This window comes from Symphalangus syndactylus, chromosome 7 (assembly GCF_028878055.3).
Source record: "Symphalangus syndactylus isolate Jambi chromosome 7, NHGRI_mSymSyn1-v2.1_pri, whole genome shotgun sequence".
NCBI lineage: Eukaryota > Metazoa > Chordata > Mammalia > Primates > Hylobatidae > Symphalangus > Symphalangus syndactylus.
The window spans coordinates 26,691,166-26,715,609 of NC_072429.2; the positions used below are offsets into that span (position 1 = coordinate 26,691,166).

At 45.5% G+C, this 24,444-nt stretch overlaps 1 protein-coding gene across 20 annotated transcripts in view; it reads left to right on the forward strand.

The window, feature by feature from the left end:
- Positions 1-5,007: 5,007 nt before the first annotated feature.
- PWWP2A (PWWP domain containing 2A) overlaps positions 5,008-24,444 on the forward strand; it is a 74,667-nt gene continuing 55,230 nt past the window's right edge. For 14 of the 20 annotated variants that reach the window (XR_010121844.1, XR_010121847.1, XR_010121848.1 and 11 more), the window contains exon 1: positions 5,014-5,682. Coding sequence is in view for 6 of the 20 variants with exons in the window: in XM_055285415.2 (XP_055141390.1) it covers positions 5,099-5,682 (584 nt within the window). In the remaining 14 variants the exon portion in view is untranslated. Of the gene's footprint in view, positions 5,683-7,320; positions 7,784-11,433; positions 11,526-16,050; positions 16,121-21,926; positions 22,012-24,444 lie in introns of those variants that run through there. The other 6 variants (XM_063643133.1, XM_055285410.2, XM_055285409.2 and 3 more) reach the window with 6 other exon arrangements.

The window sequence follows — 24,444 nt, forward strand, 5'->3', positions numbered from 1 at the left end:
GACCTCAGGAGATCCATCCACCTTGGCCTCCCAAAGTGCTGGGTTTACAGGCGTGAGCCACCATGCCCGGCCTTTTTTTTTTTTTTTTTTTTTTGAGACAGAGTTTCGCTCTTGTTGCCCAGGCTGGAGTGCAATGGCGCGATCTTGGCTCACTGCAACATCTGCCTCCCAGGTTCAAGCGATTCTCTTGCCTCAGCCTCCTGAGTAGTTGGTATTACAGGCATGCACCACCACTTCCAGCTAATTTTTTGTATTTTTAGTAGAGATGGGGTTTCAGTGTGTTGGCCACGCTGACGTTGAACTCCTGACCTCAGGTGATCCACCAGCCTCGGCCTCCCAAAGTGCTGGGATTATGAGCATGAGCTACCGCGCCTGGCCTTATTTTTTATTTTTGAGAAAGCATCTCACTCTGTTGCCCAGGCTGAAGTGTAGTGGTGAAATCATGGCTCACTGCAACCTCAATCTCCTGGGCTCAGGTGGTTGTCCCACCTCAGCCTCCTGAGTAGCTGGGACTACAGGCACACACCATCATGCTTGGCTAATTTTTGTATTTTTTGTAGAGACAGGGTTTTGCTGTGTTGCCCAGGCTTGTGTCAAATTCTTGAACTCAAGTGATCTGCCTGCCTCCGCCTCCCAAAATGCTGGGATTACAGATGTGAGCAACTGAGCCTGGCCAGTTACAGGTTTATTTACTTCAACTGAATTTTAGCCACCACATTATAGTATCTTGCAGAGCTTGAGATGAAAGTATGCTCATGAGAGTGAGGATCTGTTTCAGCAATCAGCTGGTTTCCTTATCCCTGCCATTCATCTATTCATTCAACCATCCATCCATGTATTCAACCATCTGTCCAGTTCTCCAACTATCCATCCAATCCATCAACCATCCATCCAATCACCTAGTCAGCCACAAATATCATGTGACCATCCATTAAACAAATATCAAAGACATCCTCCATACCAATTCCATGCCAGGAGGAGGCTGAATGCAGAGGTGAATAGATTACAAAAGCAAATGTAAAAGCCAGGTTTCTTTTTTTTCTGTGAGCTCAGGTCTCACTCTGTTGCGAGGCTGGGGTGCAGTGGCATGGTCATAGCTTACTACAGCCTCAAACTCCTAGGCTCAAGCAATCCTCCTGCCTTGGCCTCCCAAAATGTTGGGATTACAGGCATGAGCCACTATGGCTCGCCCAGGATTTCCACTAGATTTGGAGCTCCCTGAGGGCAGAATCCCTTGCTTTTGTATCTGCAGTACAAAACATGATTTGGGTCCTGTTTTCCTTTTCAACCTCATCTACTCAACTTCTTGCTCATTCCTCAACCAGATTGGTCTTCCTTCTGTTTCTGGAACAAGCCAAGCCCTCTTTTGCCTCAGAACTTCAAGCAATTGCCGTTCCTCTTGATCCAAATATTCATCCAGCAATGTCAATAGCTGGTTGCCTTTTCCTTTGCATCTTAGTTAAGATGTCCAATCCTCAGAGAGGGCTTTTGTGACAACCTTATCTAAAGGAGACACCTTTCAGTCCCTCTGCCAGCTACTTCTATTCCCTCACCCTGTTTATTTCTCTCATGGTATTGCTCACATCTGTGATCATCTTGTTTATTCATTGTTTGCTCATTTTCCAGTTCCCCAACTAGAAAAATAATCCCCAGGAGTGCAGTTACTAAATCTTTCATATATATATATATATATATATTCACCAGCCTGGGCAACACAGTGAAACCCCTGTGTTGCCCAGGCTGGTCTTGAACTCCTGAACTCAAGTGATATCTTTTGTATTCTTTATTTCATGCCTTCTGCCTGACTGGTCCAGTCACTGAAACATAGCAGTTCTTTAATATTTATTTATTATTTATTTTTTTTTTGAGACAAATTCTTGCTCTGTCACAGGCTGGAGTGCAGTGATGCAATCTCGGCTAACCACAACCTCCGCCTCCCTAGTTCAAGCGATTCTCCTGTCTCAGCCTCCTGAGTAGCTGGGATTACAGGTGTGTGCCACTGCACCCGGCTAATTTTTTGTATTTGTAGTAGAGACAAGATTTCACCATGTTGGCAGGCTAGTCTTGAACTCCTGACCTCAGGTAATCCGCCTGCCTCAGCCTCCCAAAGTGCTAGGATTACAGGCGTGAGCCACCGTGCCCAGCCCCTTTAATATTTATTTGTTGAATGAATGAATAAGTGAATGAACAATATATGACCAAATCTTTCTAATATTAGGAGGCTTGAAGAGTAGTGGAGAAGAGACCTTGAAAGGTAAGGTGAGAACACAGAGAGGGCTTTGAAAGCCAAGCAGAAGAAGGTACACTCTATGTGAGCATTGGGAGCCAGTAGAAGCTCTTGAGTTACAGAATGAAATGGTGGCTTAGGACAATGACTTGGTATGCCACAATCTGCTATGAATCTGAAATGTAAATTACTCATTGCAGCATCTTGTAGTGAATTACTACAAGAGGTAATCAGGTCCCAGGACCCAAACTACATTTTTCTCCCTGTGGGAGATGGTACAATGTGAAACCTTAGGGACTAGGCATTTCATAGACTCTATGTTGTGTTTAATTAGTTGATCATGGTGAACTATAGACAAAGTATTATGGTGAAAATCCTATAAGGCAGAATCTGTGTCTGCTTACTGCAAGTATCTAGCCTGAAGGAGATAACTCTTCGTTTAATGAATGATTGAGTGAAAGTCATGTACTTGGAAGGACCCAGGTTAGATAGGATCTGCTGCTAGCTAGCTGTATGACCCTTAAGATCTTATTATCTTTTTATTTTTATTTTATTTTATTTTTTTTTATTTTTATTTTTTTATTTTTTATTTTTTTTTTTTTTTTAGAGACGGAGTCTTGCTCTGTCGCCCAGGCTGGAGTGCAGTGGCGCAATCTCGGCTCACTGCAAGCTCCGCCTCCTGGGTTCACGCCATTCTCCTGCCTCAGCCTCTCCGAGTAGCTGGGACTACAGGCGCCCGCCACCACGCCCGGCTAATTTTTTTTGTATTTTTAGTAGAGACGGGGTTTCACCGTGGTCTCGATCTCCTGACCTCGTGATCCGCCCGCCTCGGCCTCCCAAAGTGCTGGGATTACAAGCGTGAGCCACCGCGCCCGGCCTATTTTTATTTTTTTGAGATGGAGTTTCACTCTTGTTGCCCAGAGCGGAGTGCAGTGGGCAGATCTCGGCTCTCTGCAACCTCTGCCTCCTGAGTTCAAGCAATTCTCTTGCCTCAGGTTTCCAAGTAGCTGGGATTACAGGCATGCGCCACCATGCTCAGCTAATTTTGTATTTTTAGTAGAGATGGGGTTTCACCATGTTGGTCAGGTTGTTCTCAAACTCCTGACCTCAGGTGATCCGCCTGCCTCGGCCTCCCAAAGTGCTGGGATTACAGGCTTGAGCCACCGCGCTTGGCCCGCTTAGGATGTTTAACATGGCTAAGGCTTGGCTTCCTCATCTGTAAAAAAGGGAGAAGATTTAAGTTACAGGATTTTAAGTGAGAGTTTTGGGAAAATCTCTGGTACAAAATGAACACTAAGTACATTTGTTTCTTTCTGTATTTTTAAATGATATTCTGAAACTTCCCTGATTGGGATCTTCTATTGGCCTTTCCCCACGAGCCACTTGGTTTGAAATAGGCAGAGCATATGGTGATATTTGTTTATTGCTATTTTCAGTCTTTTCCATGTAAAACTGAAATTCTGACTATGCAATTTACCCGCTGAGTAACCTTGGGCACCCTCTTTGTGCCTCGAAATTTTAAGGATTGAGATGATATGCTATAGCGTTTGTATTAGTGCCTGGTACATGGTACTCAAAAGACACTAGCTGTAATTATTCTTCAGGACTTTATTTTTTTTTACTTTCAATGCTAGCAGTTTTTCTACCCTTTCTCCTGTAGGCATTCTCCCAGAAAAAAGGCTGACTCTGAGGCGCCATTTGAGAGAAATAGGTTCAGTAGATTCTTCCAGAGATAACAAACGAAAAGACTTGACGTGGGAGTAAGAGAAGTAGGGGCGTCAGGACACTGAAGTGAGAAAGCTTTTGTTCTCGTGGCATTGGAGAAGCCAGGAAAGAAAAAGGCTTTAGCAGGGACCAGGTGTGTCCACTTTGCAGTGGATTTGGAGAGAACAAGCAGTGTTCACATGTCAGTTCAGCAATGTCTCAAGACTCCTTTCTGTAACAGTCATCAGTTTAATCCAGTGAGGATGGTGTCTCTCCTCTTTCATGAGCATTTTCCTATTTTTGAAATATTAATAAGTAGATGCTTTGTTCCTAGGAAGTGGAGAGAAGTCAAGGAAAATACTCATCGTACTCCTAGAAGTCAAGGAAAATACTCCTCGTATCCCTCATGGCAGCTGGAGCCAGCTGCTATGAGGCTATGGAGAACGTCTTGAACATTCTATTCCCCAGGACCTAGTGCAGTGACTAGCATAGTAGGCACTCAGAAAGTGTCTGTAGGATTGTATTTCAAACTTTACTTGTCTTTCCCAAAGAAGCCTGTCGTGCCCACACGCGGCCGCAAGAAGTCCGCGCCTAGAAATAACATTTATTCTAAGGATCTCTGCGCAGAGATTCTTGGGAAGCGGTTCCCCTCCCGCATTCCCTTGTTACTCCTCCCCTCGGCCGCCTTTGAAAGAAGTGGCACGCCACATGATTCCCTCCTTTCTCCCACCTCCGAAGACCTGACTGATAATGGGCAGGAGCGTAGGCCAACCATAAAACTTTATTTCCTCTTCCAGCCAATAGCAAGAGGCAATGAGTATATGGCTCCTCTTTTGTGACTTCCCCCGCCCCCTTTGATTCCGCCCCCTATTCCTCCACTCAGATTCCACACTTGACAACACGTCTGGCCAATGAGAAGTTCCTACTCTGCGTGGGAAGGATGGACTGACTAGATGATAGACGTCCATCCCTGGCCAATGGGCTATCAGAAGTGCGGGAGGGGTGTAGAATGGAGCCAATGGCGAGGTGCCAAAAACGAGCATCAGGGAAAGGGCGGGACGAAAGTGTTCGCGGGAGGGAGGGGAAGGCCCAGGGAACCAAGCAGCGCTGCCGCTGCCGCCGCCGCCGCTGCAGCCGGAGTTGGAGGAGGGAGAAGCCAGGAAGAAAATGGCGGCTGTGGCTGCAGAGGCGGCAGCGACTGCAGCGTCCCCCGGGGAGGGGGGCGCCGGCGAGGCCGAGCCGGAGATGGAGCCCATCCCCGGCAGTGAGGCCGGCACTGACCCCCTCCCGGTCACGGCCACTGAAGCGTCTGTGCCGGATGGCGAGACCGACGGGCAGCAGTCCGCTCCTCAGGCCGACGAGCCGCCGCTCCCGCCGCCACCGCCGCCGCCGGGGGAGCTCGCCCGCAGCCCAGAGGCGGCGGGGCCGGAGCTGGAGGCTGAGGAGAAACTGTCCGTTCGGGTGGCGGAGTCGGCGGCAGCCGCGCCTCAGGGAGGGCCCGAACTTCCACCTTCTCCTGCATCGCCGCCGGAGCAGCCCCCGGCTCCCGAGGAGCGCGAGGAGCCGCCGCTGCCTCAGCCCGTAGCCCCGGCGCTCGTGCCGCCGGCGGGCGGGGACTCCACGGTGTCGCAACTGATCCCGGGCTCGGAGGTGCGGGTCACGCTGGACCACATCATTGAGGACGCGCTCGTCGTGTCGTTCCGCCTCGGGGAGAAGCTTTTCTCCGGGGTCCTCATGGATCTGTCCAAAAGGTACCGCGCCCGTCCGCAGCACGCTCCGGTCCGCTGGGTCCCCAGGGAGGGAGTGAGCCCGGGCGGCCCCCTCTCCCCGAGCTCTCGCTTCCCCGCTGCCCGGGGCCCCGCCCTCTGGTCCTGCGCGGCGCGTGGCGCGCGCTCCGAGTGGGGCAGGAGCGCGAGACCGGGAGAGGGCGGTCCCGGTCCCAGGTGGGCGCCTGCGGGGCAGGTGTGCCACCAGGTGGGAGGGCGCGGGTGCAAATGGGCTCACAGGTCTCACCCTTCACGCCTGGTCTTTTTCTGCGACTTGGCCTGGACTCACCGTCACTGGGGGGGTGGGTTAATGCAAGATGCAGATGGATTTTTGCAGAGAACGGCGTGTTGGACGGGGGGGGAGGGGGCATTGCTTGCGAGGAGGCACTTGTCTGTCCTCAAATTAACGTTTAACTTTAGCAGGATTGGAGAAAGGGGTGTGTACATGGGGGTTCCCAAAAGGTTACCTGTCGCTCCTTACAGGGGGAAGAGCATTTGTTAAAATGAACCTTTTAACTGTTATTCTTACGGTTAGAAGTCATTCCCGTTAGGTTAACCGTTCAAAAGAGAAGCATATTTTGCTAATTTTAATGATAGTTTTAAGAAAAGTTTAAAGAAGAGATTGGAGATTTTTAAAAAATCCTTTAATGTCAAGGTGGTGTAGCATAAAAATGTTCAAGTAACTTCTAACACCTGGGATACAGTTTATGTATTAAGGACAAGAAGGTTGAGTTCATCTACAAATTTGGCTTAACCACATTTTCATTTTTTGATTTAAAAAGTTTTGGGCTCTGCTTTCAACAGGGGAAGAGAACCTGTTCTAAGTCTGGAGTTAACCTTTTTATTCTCTTCTTTTGCAGATATGAAGTGCAGAGACTCCCATTCACGGCTTTCCATTCTGTTTCCTGCAACAGCACACACTCTGATGGTATCTCACCTGTTTGCAATGGCTTATTAGTATGTTTTAAACTTGTTTGCTCTCCCATCAAGACCCAGGAATCCTTTCCCATTTGGGGAAAAAAACCATTTAAAATTTCATATTGAAGTATGGTGTTTGGGGGGGGAAAGATGAGAGCAGTTATTCTGTATTATTTAATCTCAAATGTCTTTTTTTTTTTGACACGGAGTCTCACTCTGTCACCCAGGCTGGAGTGCAGTGGCGCCATATCGTCTCACTGCAACCTCCGCCTCCTGGGTTCAAGCGATTCTCCCGCCTCAGCCTCCCAAGTAGCTGGGACTACAGGTGTGCGCCACCACGCTGGTCTAATTTTTGTATTTTTTAAGTAGAGACGGGGTTTCACCATGTTGGCCAGGCTGGTCTTGAAATCCTGACCTCAGGTTATCCACCCGCCTCAGCCTCCCAAAGGGCTGGGATTACAGGCATGAGCCATCGTGCCCGGCCTGAAGTATCTTTTTTAAAAATAATTTTGGATTAGGGCATTTGCACTTCTGTTTATGTTTGTTTGTTTACTTATTTAATAGAGACAGGGTCTTGCTGTGCTGCCTAGGCTGGTCTTAGACTCCTGGGCTCAAGCGATCCTGCTGCCTTGGCTTCTCAAAGTGCTGAAATTACAGGCGTGAGCCACTGCGCCCAGCCTGCACTTCTGTTTTCATAATTAGAAAGCAGAATAAGGTGAGTGTGCTTTCTATTGATGTATTTTATTTATTTATTTATTTATTTATTTTTGAGACGGAGTTTCGCTCTTGTTGCCCAGGCTGCAATAGTACGATCTCTGCTCACTGCAACCTCCACCTCCCTGGTTCAAGCGATTCTCCTACCTCAGTCTCCCAAGTAGCTGGGATTACAGGCATGTGCCACCACACCTGGCTAATTTTGTATTTTTAGTAGAGATGGGGTTTCACCATGTTGGTCAGGCTGGTCTCAAACTCCTGACCTCAGGTGATCCACCCACCTTGGCCTGCCAAAGTGCTGGGATTACAGGCATGAGCCACCTCGCCCGGCCTCTACTGATGTATATAATAGTGAGAGACACTCTGGTGTCTATGCTGTTGAATGAAACAGAAGAGATGGCCAGTGATTGTGTGAGAATCTGGATTTCAAATCTGCAAAAGGAAGGTGCAGAAGGTAAGTTGTTTTTGGAAATGGAATGGATAAGTGCTCATTTTATTAGTGCTTTATTTTTTAAAAATTTTCTTTGGTAGAGAATTGCTATTGAGTTTCGGTCTCATGCTATCAGTGTTTAGAAACAGCAATTTCTTTTGTTGGAGGAGCTATTCCTAATATGAACCTTTTCCATTTGAATATTCTGAAGTGAAAGGATCCTATTACTATAATTTACTTATTTATTTATTTTTTCCAAGACAGAGTCTTGCTCTGTCGCACAGGCTGGAGTGCAGTGGTGTGATCTCGGCTCACTGCAACCTCCGCCTCCCGGGCTGAAGCAATTCTCCTGCCTCAGCCTCCGGAGTAGCTGGGATTACAGGCGCCCAGCACTTTGGGAGGCCAAGGCAGGCAGATCACTTGAGCACAGGAGTTCCAGAGGAGCCTGGGCAACATGGTGAAACCCTGTCTCTACGAAAAAAATATAAAACTTAGCCGGGCGTGGTGGCTTGTGCCTGTGGTCCCAGCTACTTGGGAGGCTGAGGTGGGAGGATCTCTTGAGCCCTGGAGGTGGAGGTTGCAGTAGCTAAGATCACACAGTCCAGCCTGGCAGTCCAGCCTGGGTGACAGAATGAAACCCTGTCTTAAAAAAATTGTGGAAATGTTGAGGAAATAAAACACTAAAATTTAGCAATTCAAGGAATTATTATTGGTCTAATGGTTGACTAGTTGGATTTCCTTTTTTTTTACAGTTTAATCTGGAAAAACGGACCTGCCAGTATATTTTGTAATTTGCACTTATGTTGATTGTACACTTTCATGTGCAGTTTTGGGGTTTACTGATGGATCCAGGAGACAGTTTTTTTTTTGTTTTTGTTTTTAAGAGGCAAGGTCTCGCTATGTTGCTTAGGCTGGAGTGCAGTGCTGGGATCGTAGCTCACTGTGTTCTTCTTCCACCTCAGCTTCCCAAATAGCTGGGACTACAAGTGCATACCACCACGCCTGGTTAATTTTTTTCCTTTTTTTGAGACGGAGTCTTACTCTGTCACCCAGGCTGGAGTGCAGTGGCATAATCTCAGCTCAGTGCAACCTCCACCTCCTGGGTTCAAGCGAATCTCCTGCCTCAGCCTCCCGAGTAGCTGGGATTACAGGCGCCCGCCACCACGCCTGGCTAATTTTTGTATTTTTAATAGAGACGGGGGTTTCACCATGTTGGTCAGGCTGGTCTCTAACTCCTGACCTCAGGTGCTCTGCCTACCTCGGTGTCTCAAAGTGCTGGGATTACAGATGTGAGCCACCGCGCCCAGCCTGTTTTTGTATCTTTTGTAGAGATGGGGGTCTCACTATGTTGCTCAGGCTGGTCTCGTGCTCCTGGGCTCAAGCAATCCTCTGATTTTATGTTGGGATTACAGGCATAAGCCATTGCAGCCAGCCAGCTATATTTTCATCCAAATGAAACCTTGAGATTGAGCATAGAGACATGACTGCCAGTCCGTTTCAGAGACTAGGCTGGAACCCAGGGCTACTGAGTTTGTGCTCTTTTTTTTTTTTTTTTTTGACAGAGTCTCCCTGTGTCACCCAGGCTGGAGTACAGTGGCATGATCTCAGCTCACTGCATCCTCCGCCCCCCCGGGTTCAAGTGTTTCTCCTGCCTCAGCCTCCTGAGTAGCTGGGACTATAGGCACATGCCACCACGCCTGGCTAATTTTTTGTATTTTTTAGTAGAGACAGGGTTTCACCATATTGGCCAGGCTGGTCTCGAACTCCTGACCTCGTGATCTGCCTCGGCCTCCCAAAGTGCTGGGATTATAGGCGTGAGCCACTGCAGTCGGCCACACCTGGCTAATTTTAAAATTTTTTGTAGAGATGGGGATCTTAACCATGTTGCTGAGGCTGGTTGAACTCTTTTTTTTTTTTCCTTGAGACAGAGTCTCGCTCTGTCGCCCAGGCTGGAGTGCAATGGCACAATCTTGGCTCACTGCAACCTCGGCCTCCCGGGTTTAAGTGATTCTTCCGCCTCAGCCTCCCAAGTAGCTGGGATTACAGCAGGCTTCACCACGCCGGGCAAATTTTTGTATTTTTGTGGAGATGGGGTTTTACCGTGTTGGCCAGGCTGGTCTTTGAATTCCTGACCTCAGGTGATCCACCCGCCTCGGCCTCTAAAAAGTGCTGGGATTACAGGCATGAGCCACTGTGCCTGGCCTGAACTCTTTTTTTTTTTTTTGAGACAGAGTCTCACTCTGTCACCCAGGCTGGAGTGCAATAGTGCGATCTTGGTTCACTGCAACCTCAGGCTCCGGAGTTCAAGGGATTGTAGTAGAGACTGGGTTTCACCATGTTGGCCAGGCGCATCTTGAACTCCTGACCTCAAGTGATCCTCCCGCTTCGGCCTCCCAAAGTGCTGGGGATTACAGGCGTGAGCCACTGCGCCAGGTCTGAACTCTTGGCCTCAAGCCATCCTCCCATTTCTACACTCCCAAAGTGTTGGGATTACAGGTGTGAGCTACTGCACCCAGCCAAGATACTTTAGACTCTACTAAGGCCATATTCATCAGTTGCTTTAAAGTAATTTGTATCTTGGTGGGCCATTGAATTCAACCTCTAGGTAAAAATTAGGAGCTTTCTATGAGTGCCCATTATATGCTAGACATTGTACCTCATGCTTTAGTTTTTTTTTTTTTTTTTTTGAGACGGAGTCTCGCTCTGTCGCCCAGGCTGGAGTGCAGTGGCGCAATCTCGGCTCACTGCAAGCTCCGCCTCCCGGGTTCACGCCATTCTCCTGTCTCAGCCTCTCCGAGTAGCTGGGACTACAGGCGCCCGCCACTACGCCTGGCTAATTTTTTTTTGTATTTTTAGTAGAGACGGGGTTTCACCGTGGTCTCGATCTCCTGACCTCGTGATCTGCCCGCCTCGGCCTCCCAAAGTGCTGGGATTACAAGCGTGAGCCACCGTGCCCGGCCGCTTTAGTTTTTTTTTTTTTATAACCTTGGTAGTGTTTTTAATTTACACAGGAGGCAATGGAGGCTCATTTAATTTGGCCAGTTAACTTGTAAGTGGCAAAGCAAGGATTCAGATGTAGGTTGATCCCATTCTAAAACCTCTGCTTTTTCTACTTGCATATTAGAAAGCTAGTTGGGCTAAGTTTTAGTTTAAGCAGAAAGTAAAGAATGGCATGTTGCTGAAAGTTGCGTATTTCTGAAAGTTAGTGCTTCTCTTGATTTCATTGCCTGTGTGGAGATAATGTAAAGAATATGGGTGTTGGAGCCAAGCAGATTCTTTAGTTGGGTAAAAGCCGTGAAACCTGGCGCTGGAGACTCCGCTAGTTCCTTAGCTGAATACCTGGGAATACATAGTAAGCTCTGAAGTTTTGGTTCTTGCCTCTCCAATGAGATTAACATTTGGGAGACTAAATGTGTAATGTATTTGTGCTTTTCTTCAGTCTTCAAAAGGGCTAGTTATTGCTTTTATAAATTTCTTCCATATTTTATGCTGACATTATGCATAGTATAGAAAATGTCTTTGTAAAATTGGAAGAGCTATCTACTGTATGGAAAAGGTGTTTGAGTCTAGAACACAGGATTTAATATATGTGTGGATGACTAAGAGTCTGCTTTTGAAATCATTTGAAATGCCTCCCCTCCCTGTTGTATTATTATTTTTTGCATTATTTTCAGATTTATTTGGTTGGAGAACACATTTCTGAGGAGAATCATTCTGTGAAAAAAAAGGAGCTGGACACACATAACTCAAGAAAGAAAAGAAAGTGGTACTAAATAGTAAATTATTGACTGGACAGAGTGTTAGGGTGCTTGGGCTTTTTTTCTTTTTTTTTTTGAGACAGAGTCTCGCTCCTTTCACCCAGGCTGGAGTGCGGTCGCGGGACTTCGGCTCACTGCAACCTCCATCTCCCTGGTTCAAGCAATTCCCTGCCTCAGCCTCCTGAGTAGCTGGGATTACTGGCGCACGCCACCACGCCCAGCTAATTTTTTTGTATTTTTAGTAGAGACAGCGTTTCATCATGCTGGCCAGACTGGTCTTGAACTCCTGAGCTCAGGCAGTCCTCCGCCTCGGCCTCCCAAAGTGTTGGGATTACAGGTGTGAGCCACCACTCCTGGCCTGGGCTTTAATTTCTAATATTGGTACTAGCCTCTCCTATTAGCACTGTGCCTTTGGGTGAATCATTGTGCCTTACTAAGCTCCATTTCCTAGTTCTTAGGCTAATTGATTTAGTTTTGGGCAGTTCACTTAGACACAAACTTTATGCCTCAGTTTATATGTAATATGAACAGAATGACCAGGTGGCCTGGTTTTCCCTGTACTACCCTGGTTTGTTATGTCCTCCTTTCTATCTTCTAGGTAGCTTTCTTTGGCCCATAAATGACACAGTAATTTTGAGGATATTTTTAGTATCTGGTTAAAATCAGATTTTGTTTAGCATTGTATTTACTTAACACTGGATGCCTGGCCGGGTGTGGTGGCTCATGCCTGTAATCGCAGCAAATTGGGAGGCTGAGGTGGGTGGATCACCTAAGGTCAGGAGTTCAAGACCATCCTGGCCAACATGTGGAAACCCTGCCTTTACTAAAAATACAAAAAATTATCTGGGCATGGTGGCATGCACCTATAATCCCAGCTACTCAGGAGGCTGAGGCAGGAGAATTGCTTGAACCTGGGAGGTGGAGGCTGCAGTGAGCCGAGATGGCACCACTGCACTCTAGCCTGGGTGACAGAGCAAGACTCTTTCTAAAAAGAACTGGATGCCTTTAAGTGAAGCATGCATTCTCTAGCTTACTCTGTGCTCTTTTTTTCTTTTTTCTTTTTTTCGAGAAAGGGTCTTGCTCTGTCACCCAGGCCAGAATGCAGTGGCACACTCACCACTGCAGCCTCAACCTCCTGGGCTCAAGCAATCCTCCCACATCAGCCTCCCAAATAGCTGCAGCTACGGGTGCATGCCACCATGCCTGGCTAATTTGCGTCATTTTGGTGTAGACAGGGTTTCGCTTTGTTGCCCAGGCTCATCCGCCTCGGCCTCTCAAAGTGTTGGGATTACAGGCGTAAGCCACAGCACCTGGCCACTGTTGTTTTATACCAGCTCTCTTAGTTTAAATTACCTGCCTGCTTCTGAGCTCCTTAGCAATGTCTAATGACAATAGTCTAAATGCTAGCAGATGAGAAGAATCAACCCTACAAATTCAGTTTGGGTTTTCCTGTTCTCATTTTGTCCTTAATCTTAGCTTTTAAAATTTTGACATATAGTTAAGCATTCCTTCAGGATTCTAAACTGTCTTAATGATTATTTTATTTATTTGTTTAGAGACAGGGTCTCACTTTATCACAGAGAGTGGAGTGCAGTCGTGTGATCATAGCTTACTGCAGCCTTGAACTCCTGGGTCCAAGCGATCCTCCCACCCCAGCCTCCCATGTACCTGGGACTAGAGGCTCATGCCGCTGTGCCTGGCGAGTTAAGAAAAAAAAAAAGTGCCAGGCGCGGTGGCTCACGCCTGTAATACCAGCACTTTGGGAGGCCGAGGTGGGCGGCGAATCACCTGACGTCAGGAGTTGAAGACCAGCCTGACCAATATGATGAAACCCTGTCACTACTAAAAATACAAAAATTAGGCGGGTGTAGTGGCTTGTGCCTGTAATCCCAGCTACTTGGGAGGCTGAGACAGGAGAGTCGCTTGAACCCGGGAGGTAGAGGTTGCAGTGAGCCAAGATCACGCTATTGCACCGCAGCCTGGGCAACAAGAGCAAAACTCTGTCTCAAAAAATATATATATATTTTTTGTAGAAACTGGGTCTCGCTATGTTGCCCAGGCTGGTTGCAACCTCCTGGCCTCAAGTGACTAGTAATCTGCCCTCCTTGGCCTCCCACAGTGCTAGGATTACAGGCATGAGCCACTGCACCCAGCTTAAATGATTATTATAGACAAAATAATAAATCATTGGTGCGTCATATTTTTGTTGATTTTTTTTTTTTATAGACAGAGTCTTGCTCAGGTTCAAGTAATTTTCTTGTCTCAGCCTCCTGAGTAGCTGGGAGTACAGGTTTGTACCACCAAGCCCGGGTAATTTTTGTATTTTTAGTAGAGACGGATTTCACCATGTTGGCCAGGCTGGTTTCAAACTCCTGACCTCAGGTGATCTGCTTGCCTTGGCCTCCCAAAATGATGGGATTACAGGCGTGAGCCACCGCACCCAGCCTTTTTGTTGAACTTTATTTTTTTATTTTATTTTATTTCATTTTGAGACGGAGTTTCGCTCTTGTTGCCCAGGCTGGAGTGCAGTGGCATGATCTCGGCTCACCACAACCTCTGCCTCCTGGGTTCAAGTGATTCTCCTGCCTCAGCTTGCTGAGTAGCTGTGATTACAGGCATGCGCCACTACACCTGGCTAATTTTGTATTTTTAGCAGAGACGGGGATTCTCCGTGTAGGTCAGGCTGGTCTTGAACTCCTGACCTTAGGTAATCCACCTGCCTCGGCCTCCCAAAGTGCTGGGATTACAGGTTTGAGCCACCACGTCGGGCCAGTGCAGATATCTAAAAAGATAAGGACTTTAAAAACAACAGTCTTACTATCATTATTACACCTGAAATAATAGCAGTAATCCTTTTATATCATCAAATATTCAGTCACTGTTAAAATGTCAGACTGTTAGCCGGGCACCTTAGGAGGCTGAGGCAGCTGGATCCCTTGAAGGCAGGAGTTCGAGACCAGCTTGGCCAACATGATGATACGCTATCTCTACTATAAAAATAAAAAAAATTAGCCAGGCATGGTGGCGTGTGCCTATAATCCCAGTTACTCGGGAGGCTGAGGCAAGAGAGCCACTGGAATCCGGGAGGCGGAGGCTGCAGTGAGCTGAGATTGTGCCATTGCACTCCAGCCTGGGTGACAGAGCAAGACTCCGTCTCAAAAAAAGGAAAAAAAAAAGGACTGTCAAGATTAATAGCTGAAGACTGTTCAGTTTTCAAATTAGGATCCAAATAAAGCTCATACGTTGTAATTGGTTGATTTTCTTGTCCTTTTCATCTGTAGTTCTGCTGTTACTTTTATTCACTTGCAGTTTACTGTTAATCCATGGACTTTGTAAAATTCTTTACATTCTGGATATATATATATATATATATATTTTTTTTTTTTTTCCCAGTTGCATCCTCTTGCATTTCCTTGTTTTAAAATAGTTATTGTCCCTCAGGAACAAACTGAAAGGGCAAGAACCACAGCCTTATCAAGGCCTCTCTTAAAAGCCTCTCCTTGTTTTGGGTCAGTAGAAATGATTATGGATATCTTACCTGCTGGCAAGCTTTTAGGTCTATCCCTTAAACACAGTCCTAAGTTTAGTAATTGCAGACATAAGAAAATTGAACCACTCAAGACTATTTGCAAAGAGCAAAAGCCTTCAGCCCAGGCTTCTGAAGAGGTAGTTCTTCACTCCTCATAGTTATAAAGCCACCTGGAAATCCTTAAAAATCTTATTGCAGAAGCTTTTAAATGGGGGGAAAAAAGGGAAAAAATCCTGAAAGGTCTTTCTGAATCATTTTTTTTGGAGCAGGGGATGTGACAGGAAATAAGGAATCATGAAGTAAAGGTTTATGCTTGAAAATGCTTGTGTAGCCGGGTGCAGTGGATCATGACTGTAATCCTAGCATTTTGGGAGGCTGAGATGGGTGGATCACTTGAGGCCAGGAGTTTGAGACCAGCCTGGCCAACATGGCGAAACCCCATCTCTACTAAAAATACAAAAATTAGCCAGGTGTGGTGGTGTGCACCTGTAATCCCAGCTCTTCAGGAGGCTGAGGCACGAGAATTGCTTGAACCTGGGAGGCAGAGGTTGCAGTGAGTTGAGATTGTGCCACTGCACTCCAGCCTGGGTGACAGAGTGAGACTCTATCTGAAGAAAAAAAATAAAAACTTGTGTGGCTGGGCATGGGGTCTCTTGCCTGTAATGCCAGCACTTTGGGAGATTGAGGCAGGAAGATCACATGAACCTTGAAGTTTGAACCAGCCTTGGCAACATACTGAGACCCCATCTCTTAAAAAAATGCTTGTGCATTTTAAGTTAGTGGTATATGCGTATTAAAGGGTGTAGCTAGCTGTATTTCAGAATTGATATTTTTACAAATACCGACTGTGTGTGTGTGTACATGGGGGTACTGTTGCATTAAAAATAATTGATGATTTCCTTAGGAAACTTCAGTTTTCACTAAGTTCTTAAAAGCAATTTGTAGAAAATTTACTTGTTTTTTGAGGAAATATAAACCAAGACAATGATTTCTTTTCTTTACAGAGACCATGAAACGTATGGTGCAATAGCCCTACTTTTGGTGGGAAAAATATACAGCCATTCTGGTGAAGCAGTGAGTAGTGGTATCAGTAGCTTATACTACAGTGTCCAGGTTGAGAACTTAGGCCCTCAAGTAGTATGTTTGAATGATTGTGTTGTGGTACATTATAAGTAATATTTTTTTGGTGATTATTCTGCTTATATGCCAAGATGTCAATAAAGGCTTTACACAGTGAAACAGAGAAGAGGCAAGTGCCAGTCACTCCCTGACCCACACAGCTTTAGGACGCCCACTACTGTGCAGTATGTGTTGGGAGTGAGCTCTTCCATTGCATGTTGCATTAATATGATCTTTTTCAGAAGTGATTACTAGTTGGGCATTAAACCTGGTTTCATTCTGAGTCTAAAGAATCCTCCGGGCCACTCTGCCTGTGGGGTAGCCCTGCTCTGTCTATGGAGAAGCTACTCTAGCAAAAAAAAAAAGTGAAAAAAAAAAAAAAATCATGTAACAAATTATGGAATTAAAAATAAAACTTAAAAATATATTTTATACACTAACTAGATGTGTTATATACAAACTATGCTAGGCATGTTTTATTGGACTTAGGGTTTCCTTTTTTTTATTTTTGAGATGGGTCTCACTTTTGTCGCCCAGGCCAGAGTGCAGTGGTGCGATCTTGGCTCACTGGAACCTCCGCCTTCCGCGTTCAAACAATTCTTGTGCCTCAGCCTTCCTAGTAGCTGGGATTTCAGGTGCCTGCCACCATCTCTGGCTAATTTTTGTATTTTTAGTAGAGACAGAGTTTCACCATATTGGCCACACTGCTCTTGGACTCCTGGCCTCGGCCTCCCAAAATGCTGGGATTACAGGCATGAGCCACAGCGCCCGGCCTGGACTGGGGTTTCTGATGAGGTTTTCAACCTCTTACTATAAATAAGACTGTACTCTACTGTGTACTATTTTAAAGTAAAGCTCTTGTTGAAACAAGGTCTAATCTTCCTAAGATCAGGTTTTCTGTGGGACTACTAAAGAGTTTATATATTATGTGCTTATCTTCACTGTAATGGCTGAGTTAATTTCATATTGATAAAAAATGAAAGATGTGTTAGTAGTTATTTTTGCCTATAAAGTGCATCATTATTTCCTGGTATTTATTTACCCTGTTTTCCCTAAATTCTTGAGTAAATTCAGACACGCAGTACCAGAACAGAAGCTTGTTGTAGTGGCAGGTATTGCAAGAAAGTAATTGGAGATTAAGTTATATTCTAGGTAGATTTAATATAGAATGCCTTTACTAAACACTTTTGGGCAGTGGTTGTCAAAACAAGTGTGCGTAGATTTCTGAGCTTCATTCCATCATTTTGCATTTTAAACAAAGTGATTCTGATACAGAAGATTCTTGGACCATATTTGGAGATAACTGATTTTTAGGGGATAGTTTGCCAAAGTATTTAATAGAACAATCAATTTGTTAAGCCTGTTTTAAAGGTTACTGGTTAAGGCCGGTCATGGTGGCTCATGCCTGTAATCCCAGCACTTTGGGAGGCCAAGGTGGGTGGCTCATCTGAGGCCAGGAGTTTGAGACCAGCCTGGCCAACATGGTGAAGCCCCGTATCTACAAAAAATACAAAAAAATTAGTCGGGCCTGGTGGTGTGCACCTGTAATTGGGAGGCTGAGACATGAGAATCACTTGAGCCCGGGAGGTGAAGGTTGCAGTGAGCTGAGATCTCCCCACTGCACTCCAGCCTGGGTGAAAGAGTGAGACTCTGTCTCAAAAAAAAAAAAGTTAATGGTTAGTTAACAATGAGACATAATTACAAACTAAGCAATGTATCATATGTGGGGATGGGCAACTTGGGTGGCTGATCTAAATCCTTATTGTGGAGCTGGTAATTAGTCTTGCAAATGATTTCCTGAATCTATAAGTTTAAGTTTAAGCAGTCCATAATTTTCATTTCTTTACCTTGAACCAATTTTATGTAATTGGCTTACTATAGAATAGTGGATTTTAGCCTTTTAAAACTCATAATCCCTATAATACTTAATTTCACTTTTTTGCATGTTTCTTGTTTTTTTAAATGTGTGAGGTTTTAAATTTTTGTTTATTTTTTCTTGCATATTTCTACAATCTAAGAAGGTTGCCAAGTTTTACTTTCTGTATTTTATAGTAGCTACTATGTATTTTCAATTTCTGTGCTAAGTCCTGTGCCAAATACTTTGTTTACATTGTTTCATTTAACTCTGGCAAATCTGCTGAAGTAAATTCTATTAATCCCCATTTCATAGATAGACAGCAAGGCTCAGAGGTTACTTAAGCAAAATTGCCTAAAATTGTAAATGGTAGATAATAGTAGATATGTTCAAGATGCCTTTTTGAATGATACACAATTATCCGGGGTTTGAAAACCTTGTTCTAATTAAAATGTACTTAACTATATTTTGCCATACCACTTAGTTTATGGTTTTGCTGGGGAGTTAACCTGGCAGTTAGAAATAAGAGTTCTCTGTTCCTCACTTACCTAGGCAACAGCTATTTGCTGTAAACATTAATTGCTCTTCAGTTCAATATAGTGAACTTTGGACATTTTTGGAAATCATTTCTTCTACATGGTCCTGGGTCTTAAATTAGATAACATGCTGTTTTGCCTTGATTGGCTTGGATCTGGCAGTAGTGAAACCTGCTTGTTCATAAGAGGAAGTACAAATTGTCAGCTTTGAAGCCTGTTAAGTACAGGTCAGTGTTTAGTAAGTGCTGGATGACTGAATTTGAAAAGGATTTCAGACTAAAATAAGTTGTTAGGTAACCTTTCTTTGAGGAATTTTTTTTTTTTTTTTTGAGATGGCGTCTCATTCTGTCACCCAGTCTGGAGTGCAGTGGTGTGATCTCGGCTCACTGTAACCTCTGCCTCCCGAGTTCAAGCGATTCTCCTGCCACCGCCTGCCAAGCAGCTGGGACTACAGACGTGTGCCACCATGCCCGGCTAGTTTTTTTGTATTTTTAATGGAGATGGGGTTTCACCATGTTGGCCAGGCTGGTCTCGAACTCCTGACCTCAGGTGATCCTCCCACCTTGGTCTCCCATAAAAAAGATTATTTTATGCCGGCATTTAATTTATTTGGAAAATGTCAAGTATGTTGCTGTAAGTGATGTATTAATACAAAAATGAAATCAAGATTTGTCTGATCCTAAAAATATTTTGTGGCTGGGCACGGTGGCTCACGCCTGTAATCCCAGCACTTTGGGAGGCCGAGGTGGGCGGATCACGAGGTCAGGAGATCGAGGCTAAAGATTGAGTAATTTTTTTTTCTTTTATTGAGACAATCTTGCGCTGTTGCCCAGGCTGGAGCACAGTGGCACAATCTTGGCTCACTGCGTCCTGAGTTCAAGTGATTCTTGTGTGTCAGCTTCCCGAGTAGCTGAGATTACAGGTGTGCACCACTGCATCTGGCTAATTTCTTTGTATTTTTAGTAGAGATGGGGTTTCACCGTGTTGGCCAGACTGGTCTTGAACTCCTGGCCTCAAGTGATCTGCTTGCCTGGGCCTCCCAAAGTGCTGCAGTTATAGGCGTGAGCCACTGTGCCCGGCCAAGATTGAGTAATTTCTTATGGTCAGAAAGATCTTTATTTTTTCAGCCTTTCTCCACACCAGTTGATTTTATAAGACACTGTTTTTAATATTGCTAAAGTCATCTTCCCTCCCACCCCCCATGTATTTGAGTACTCTGCAGACTGCCCTTGTAATACTTGGAGCTTTTAATTAAAAAATTATCCAATGACATACAGTAAATAAAATCAAATACATTTTATTTTTAATATAATAATAGCTACCATATATTTTGCCCACTTACTGTGTACTAGACCCTACGGTATAAGCACTCGTGTATGTATTCTTACTTAATCTTGCTGAAAATTCTATCGTGATTGTTGACTGCAATTCGAAAATACAAAAAGCTCAGAAAACTGGACTTCTTTTGTTACCTTTTTGGTGACAAAACCTAACCTGACCTGCAGTGATGTAAGGCTCTTTTACCTATTTATCCATTCATTTAGTGTGAGTATGCTTTCATTTTATTTCAATGCTGAAATATTAAATGCTTGATAATGGCATGCTTATTATCTTCTGGAAACCAGAAAAATTGTGAATTCTGAAGCCTGTCTACCACTTCAGGACAGAAAAGAGCATGCGGGCCTGTTATCTCCCTCAGTGTCTTGATGGAGAAGTTAAGTAACTTAATGAAATGAGGGGAGACAGTGGTTAAGAACCTGACTTTGGGCCACTTCCTGGATACATGTACTGGCTCTACTGGAAGAGCCACTAGGGGGTCACTTTCCTTTTCTGTGCTTTAGTTTCTTCAGTTATAAAATAGGGATAGTAATAGTACTTTACTGTGGTGATTAAATCAATTAATGTAACTACACATTTAACAATAGTGCCTTGTATATAGTAAGTGCTATATAAGTATTAACTATTACTACTTTTTTTTTTTTTGAGACGGAGCTTCGCTCTTGTTGCCCAGGCTGGAGTGCAATGGCATGATCTTGGCTCACTGCAACCTCCGCCTCCTGGGTTCAAGTGATTCTCCTGCCTCAGTCTCCTGAGTAGCTGGGATTACAGGCATGCGCCACCATGCCCAGCTAATTTTGTATGTTTCTCCATGTTGGTCAGGCTGGTCTCAAACTCCCAACCTCAGGTGATCCGCCTGCTTTGGCCTCCCAAAGTGCTGGGATTACAGGTGTGAGCCACTGTGCCTGGCCAAACTATTATTACTTTTATGAAGTAGGTGCTAAGTGGAAGAACTATAATAGGATGAATGTGACAGTAGTTTCTTCTTTTTCTTTATTTTTTTGAGACGGAGTCTCACCTGGTTGCCCAGGCTGGAGTGCAGTGGCATGATCTTGGCTCACCGCAACCTCCACCTCCTGGGGTCAAGTGATTCTCCTGCCTCAGCCTCCTGAGTAGCTGGGACTGCAGGTGTGCACCACCACGCCTGGCTAATTTTTTTGTATTTTCAGTAGAGACGGAGTTTTACCATATTGGCCAGGCTGGTCTCGAACTCCTGACCTCAAGTGATCCTCTTGCCTTGGCCTGCCAAAGTGCTGGGATCACAGGCGTTAGCCACTGTGCCTGTCCTGACAGTAGCTTTTGAAGTCACTTAACATGGGTTTGCTTTTGAATATCCACTGAACCTGCACCCTGTTGTACTGTGGCCTACGGTATAATAGGAGCATCTTTAAAATGCTTTGAAAGGATCTGTAGAAGTTTCAGATAATACCTGTGAAGTATTACTTTCCTTTATTTATTTTTTTTTTTTTTTGAGACGGAGTCTTGCTCTGTTGCCCAGGCTGGAGTGCAGTGGCGCGATCTCACTGCAAGCTCTGCCTCCTGGGTTCATGCCATTCTCTTACCTCAGTCTCCTGGTTACTACAGACGCCCGCCACCATGCCCGGATAATTTTTTTTTTTTTTGGTATTTTTAGTAGAGACGGGGTTTCACCGTGTTAGCCAGGATGGTCTCAATATCCTGACCTTGTGACCCGCCCGCCTCAGCCTCCCAAAGTACCGGGATTACAGGCGAGAGCCACCACACCCAGCCTCCCTTTTTTTTTTTTTTTTTTTTGCTTTGAGATGGAGTCTTACTCTGTCACCCAGGCTGGAGTGCAGTGGTGAGATCTCGGCTCAGTGCAAGCTCCGCCTCCCTGATTCACGCCATTCTCCTGCCTCAGCCTCCCGAGTAGCTAGGACTGCAGGTGCCCACCACCACACCCGGCTAATTTTTTGTATTTTTTTGTATTTTTTGGTAGAGACAGGGTTTCACCGTGTAAGCCAGGATGGTCTCACCGTGTAAGCCAGGATGGTCTCACCGTGTAAGCCAGGATGGTCTCACCGTGTAAGCCAGGATGGTCTCCATCTGCTGACCTCGTGATCCACCCACCTCAGCCTCCTAAAGTGCTGGGATTACAGGTGTGAGCCATCGCACCCAGCCTGTTTCTGTTTTTTGAGATGGAGTCTCACTGTCGCCAGCCTGGAGTGCAGTGGCGCGGTCTCGGCTCACTGCAACCTCCACCTCCTGGGTTCAAGTGATTCTCTTGCCTGAGCCTCCCGAGTAGCTTTGATTCCAGGCATGTGCCACCACACCCAGCTAATTTTTGTATTTTTAGTAGAGACAGAGTTTCACCATGTTGACCAGGATGGTCTCGATCTCCTGACCTCATGATCTGCCCGCTTCGGCCTCCCAAAGTGCTGTGATTACAGGTGTGAGCCTCCACACCTGGCCTACTTTCTCCTTTTAATTTGGAAGAATGACAGAATTTTACTAGGGAATGAGGTTAACAGTTGCTTGCACAGTGGAGGGTGGGGGTGTCTCTTAATGTTTTTCTTTCATTAGCACCTGGGGCTGATGGCTTATGAGGAAATTGTTATAGTCTTTTAGTAGGTAAGTTTTGTCCCTATAGCCCCTTCTGGCATGCTTGCTTTCTTTTTTCCATTTTTGTTCTTTTTTTTTTTTTGAGATGGAGTCTCGCTCTGTCACCAGGCTGGAGTGCAGTGAAGTGATCTTGGCTCACTGCAACCTCTGCCTCCCGGGTTCAGGCGATTCTCCTGCCTCAGCCTCCCGAGTAGCTGGGACTACAGGCGCCCGCCACCACGCCCGGCTAATTTTTTGTATTTTTGGTAGAGACAGGGTTTCACCATGTTAGCCAGGATGGTCTCCATCTCCTGACCTTGTGATCCGCTTGCCTCAGCCTCCCAAAATGCTGGGATTACAGCTGTGAGCCACCACACCCAGCCTTTTTTTTTTTTTGTTTTTTTTTGCCTTAGAGACAGGGTCTCTGTTGCCCAGGCTGGAGTGCACTGGCATGATCATAGCTTACTGCAGCCTTGAACTCCTGGTCTCAAGTGATCCTCCTGCCTCAGCCTTCTGAATAGCAGGGACTACAAGCCTTTGCCTCCACACCTGGCTAATTGTTTTATTTTTAGCAAATTGTTTTATTTTTAGTAACAACAATGTCTTGAACACCTAGGCTCAAACGATTCTCCTGCTTTGGCCTCCAGAAGTGCGTGGATTACAGGCATGAGCCACAAGGCCTGGCCACCAGTATACTTTCTAAACATTATTGAAAAGGGCTCATATTTGAGAATGTAAGGGAAAGGGAATTATTTTTGTGTTCTTATTAATTTTAAAATGATGGGATCAGATGAGAATAGCTGTGCTTTAAGTTTTTGTTTTGTTTTTTGTTTTGTTTTGTTTTGTTTTGTTTTTTTTGTTTTTTTTTTGAGAGGGAGTCTCACTGTGTCGCCCAGGCTGGAATGCAATGGCACGATCTTGGCTCACTGCAAACCCCGCCTCCCGGGTTCAGGCAATTCTCCTGCGCCAGCCTCATGAGTAGCTGGGATTACAGGCATCCACCATCACGCCTGGTTAGTTTTTTTGTATTTTTAGTAGAAACGGGGTTTTGCCATGTTGGCCTTGAACTCCTGACCTCAGGTGATCCACCCGCCTTGGCCTCCCAAAGTGCTAGGATTACAGGTGTGAGCCACCGTGCCTGGCCACGTTTTTAACAAAGTAATTTAGACACATTTAATCACATCACTAGACAGAAGACTTCACTAGCCTCTCTCTCTGTCCTTTTTTTTTTTTTTTTTTTTTATTTTGAGGCAAGGTCTTGCTCTGTCATCCAGCCTGGAGTACAGTATGCCATCATGGCTCACTTCAGGCTTAACCTTCTGGGCTCAAGTGATCCTTTCACCTCAGCCTCCCAAGTAGCCGGGACCACAGGCGTGTGTCATTACACTCAGCTAATTTTTTGTAGAGGCAGGGTCTCCCTATGTGGCCTAGGCTGATCTCAAAATTCCTGGCCTCAACCTCCTAAAGTGCTAGGATTATAGGCATGAGCCATTGCTATCATTCTCAGCCAGTCTCCTCTTTGTCTCAAAAAAAAAAAAAAAAAAAAAAATGAAAAAAGAAAGAGTCTCACTCTGTTGCCCAGGCTGGAGTGTGCATCCCAGGTCACTGCAACCTCCACCTCCCAGGTTCACGCGATTCCCCTGGCTCAGCCTCCTGAGTAGATGGGATTATGGACGCACACCACCAGGCCCGGCTAATTTTTTTGTGTTTGTAGTAGAGGTGGGGTTTCACCACGTTGGCCAGGCTGGTCTTGAACTCCTGGTCTCAAGTGATCCACCCACGTCGGCCTCCCAGAGTGTTGACATTACAGGCGTGAGCTACTGCTCCCAGCCAGCCTTCTTATTAAGAGACTGGTTATTCTCCGTCTATCACACCCTTAAACTGGCAGCCCTCTCCACTCAGACACACTCACCAACGTGCCCTCCTCTTTTTGTGCCAGATGGATCACCTTTATTTTATTGCTTATGTAAGCCTCTGAATCCTTAATAATA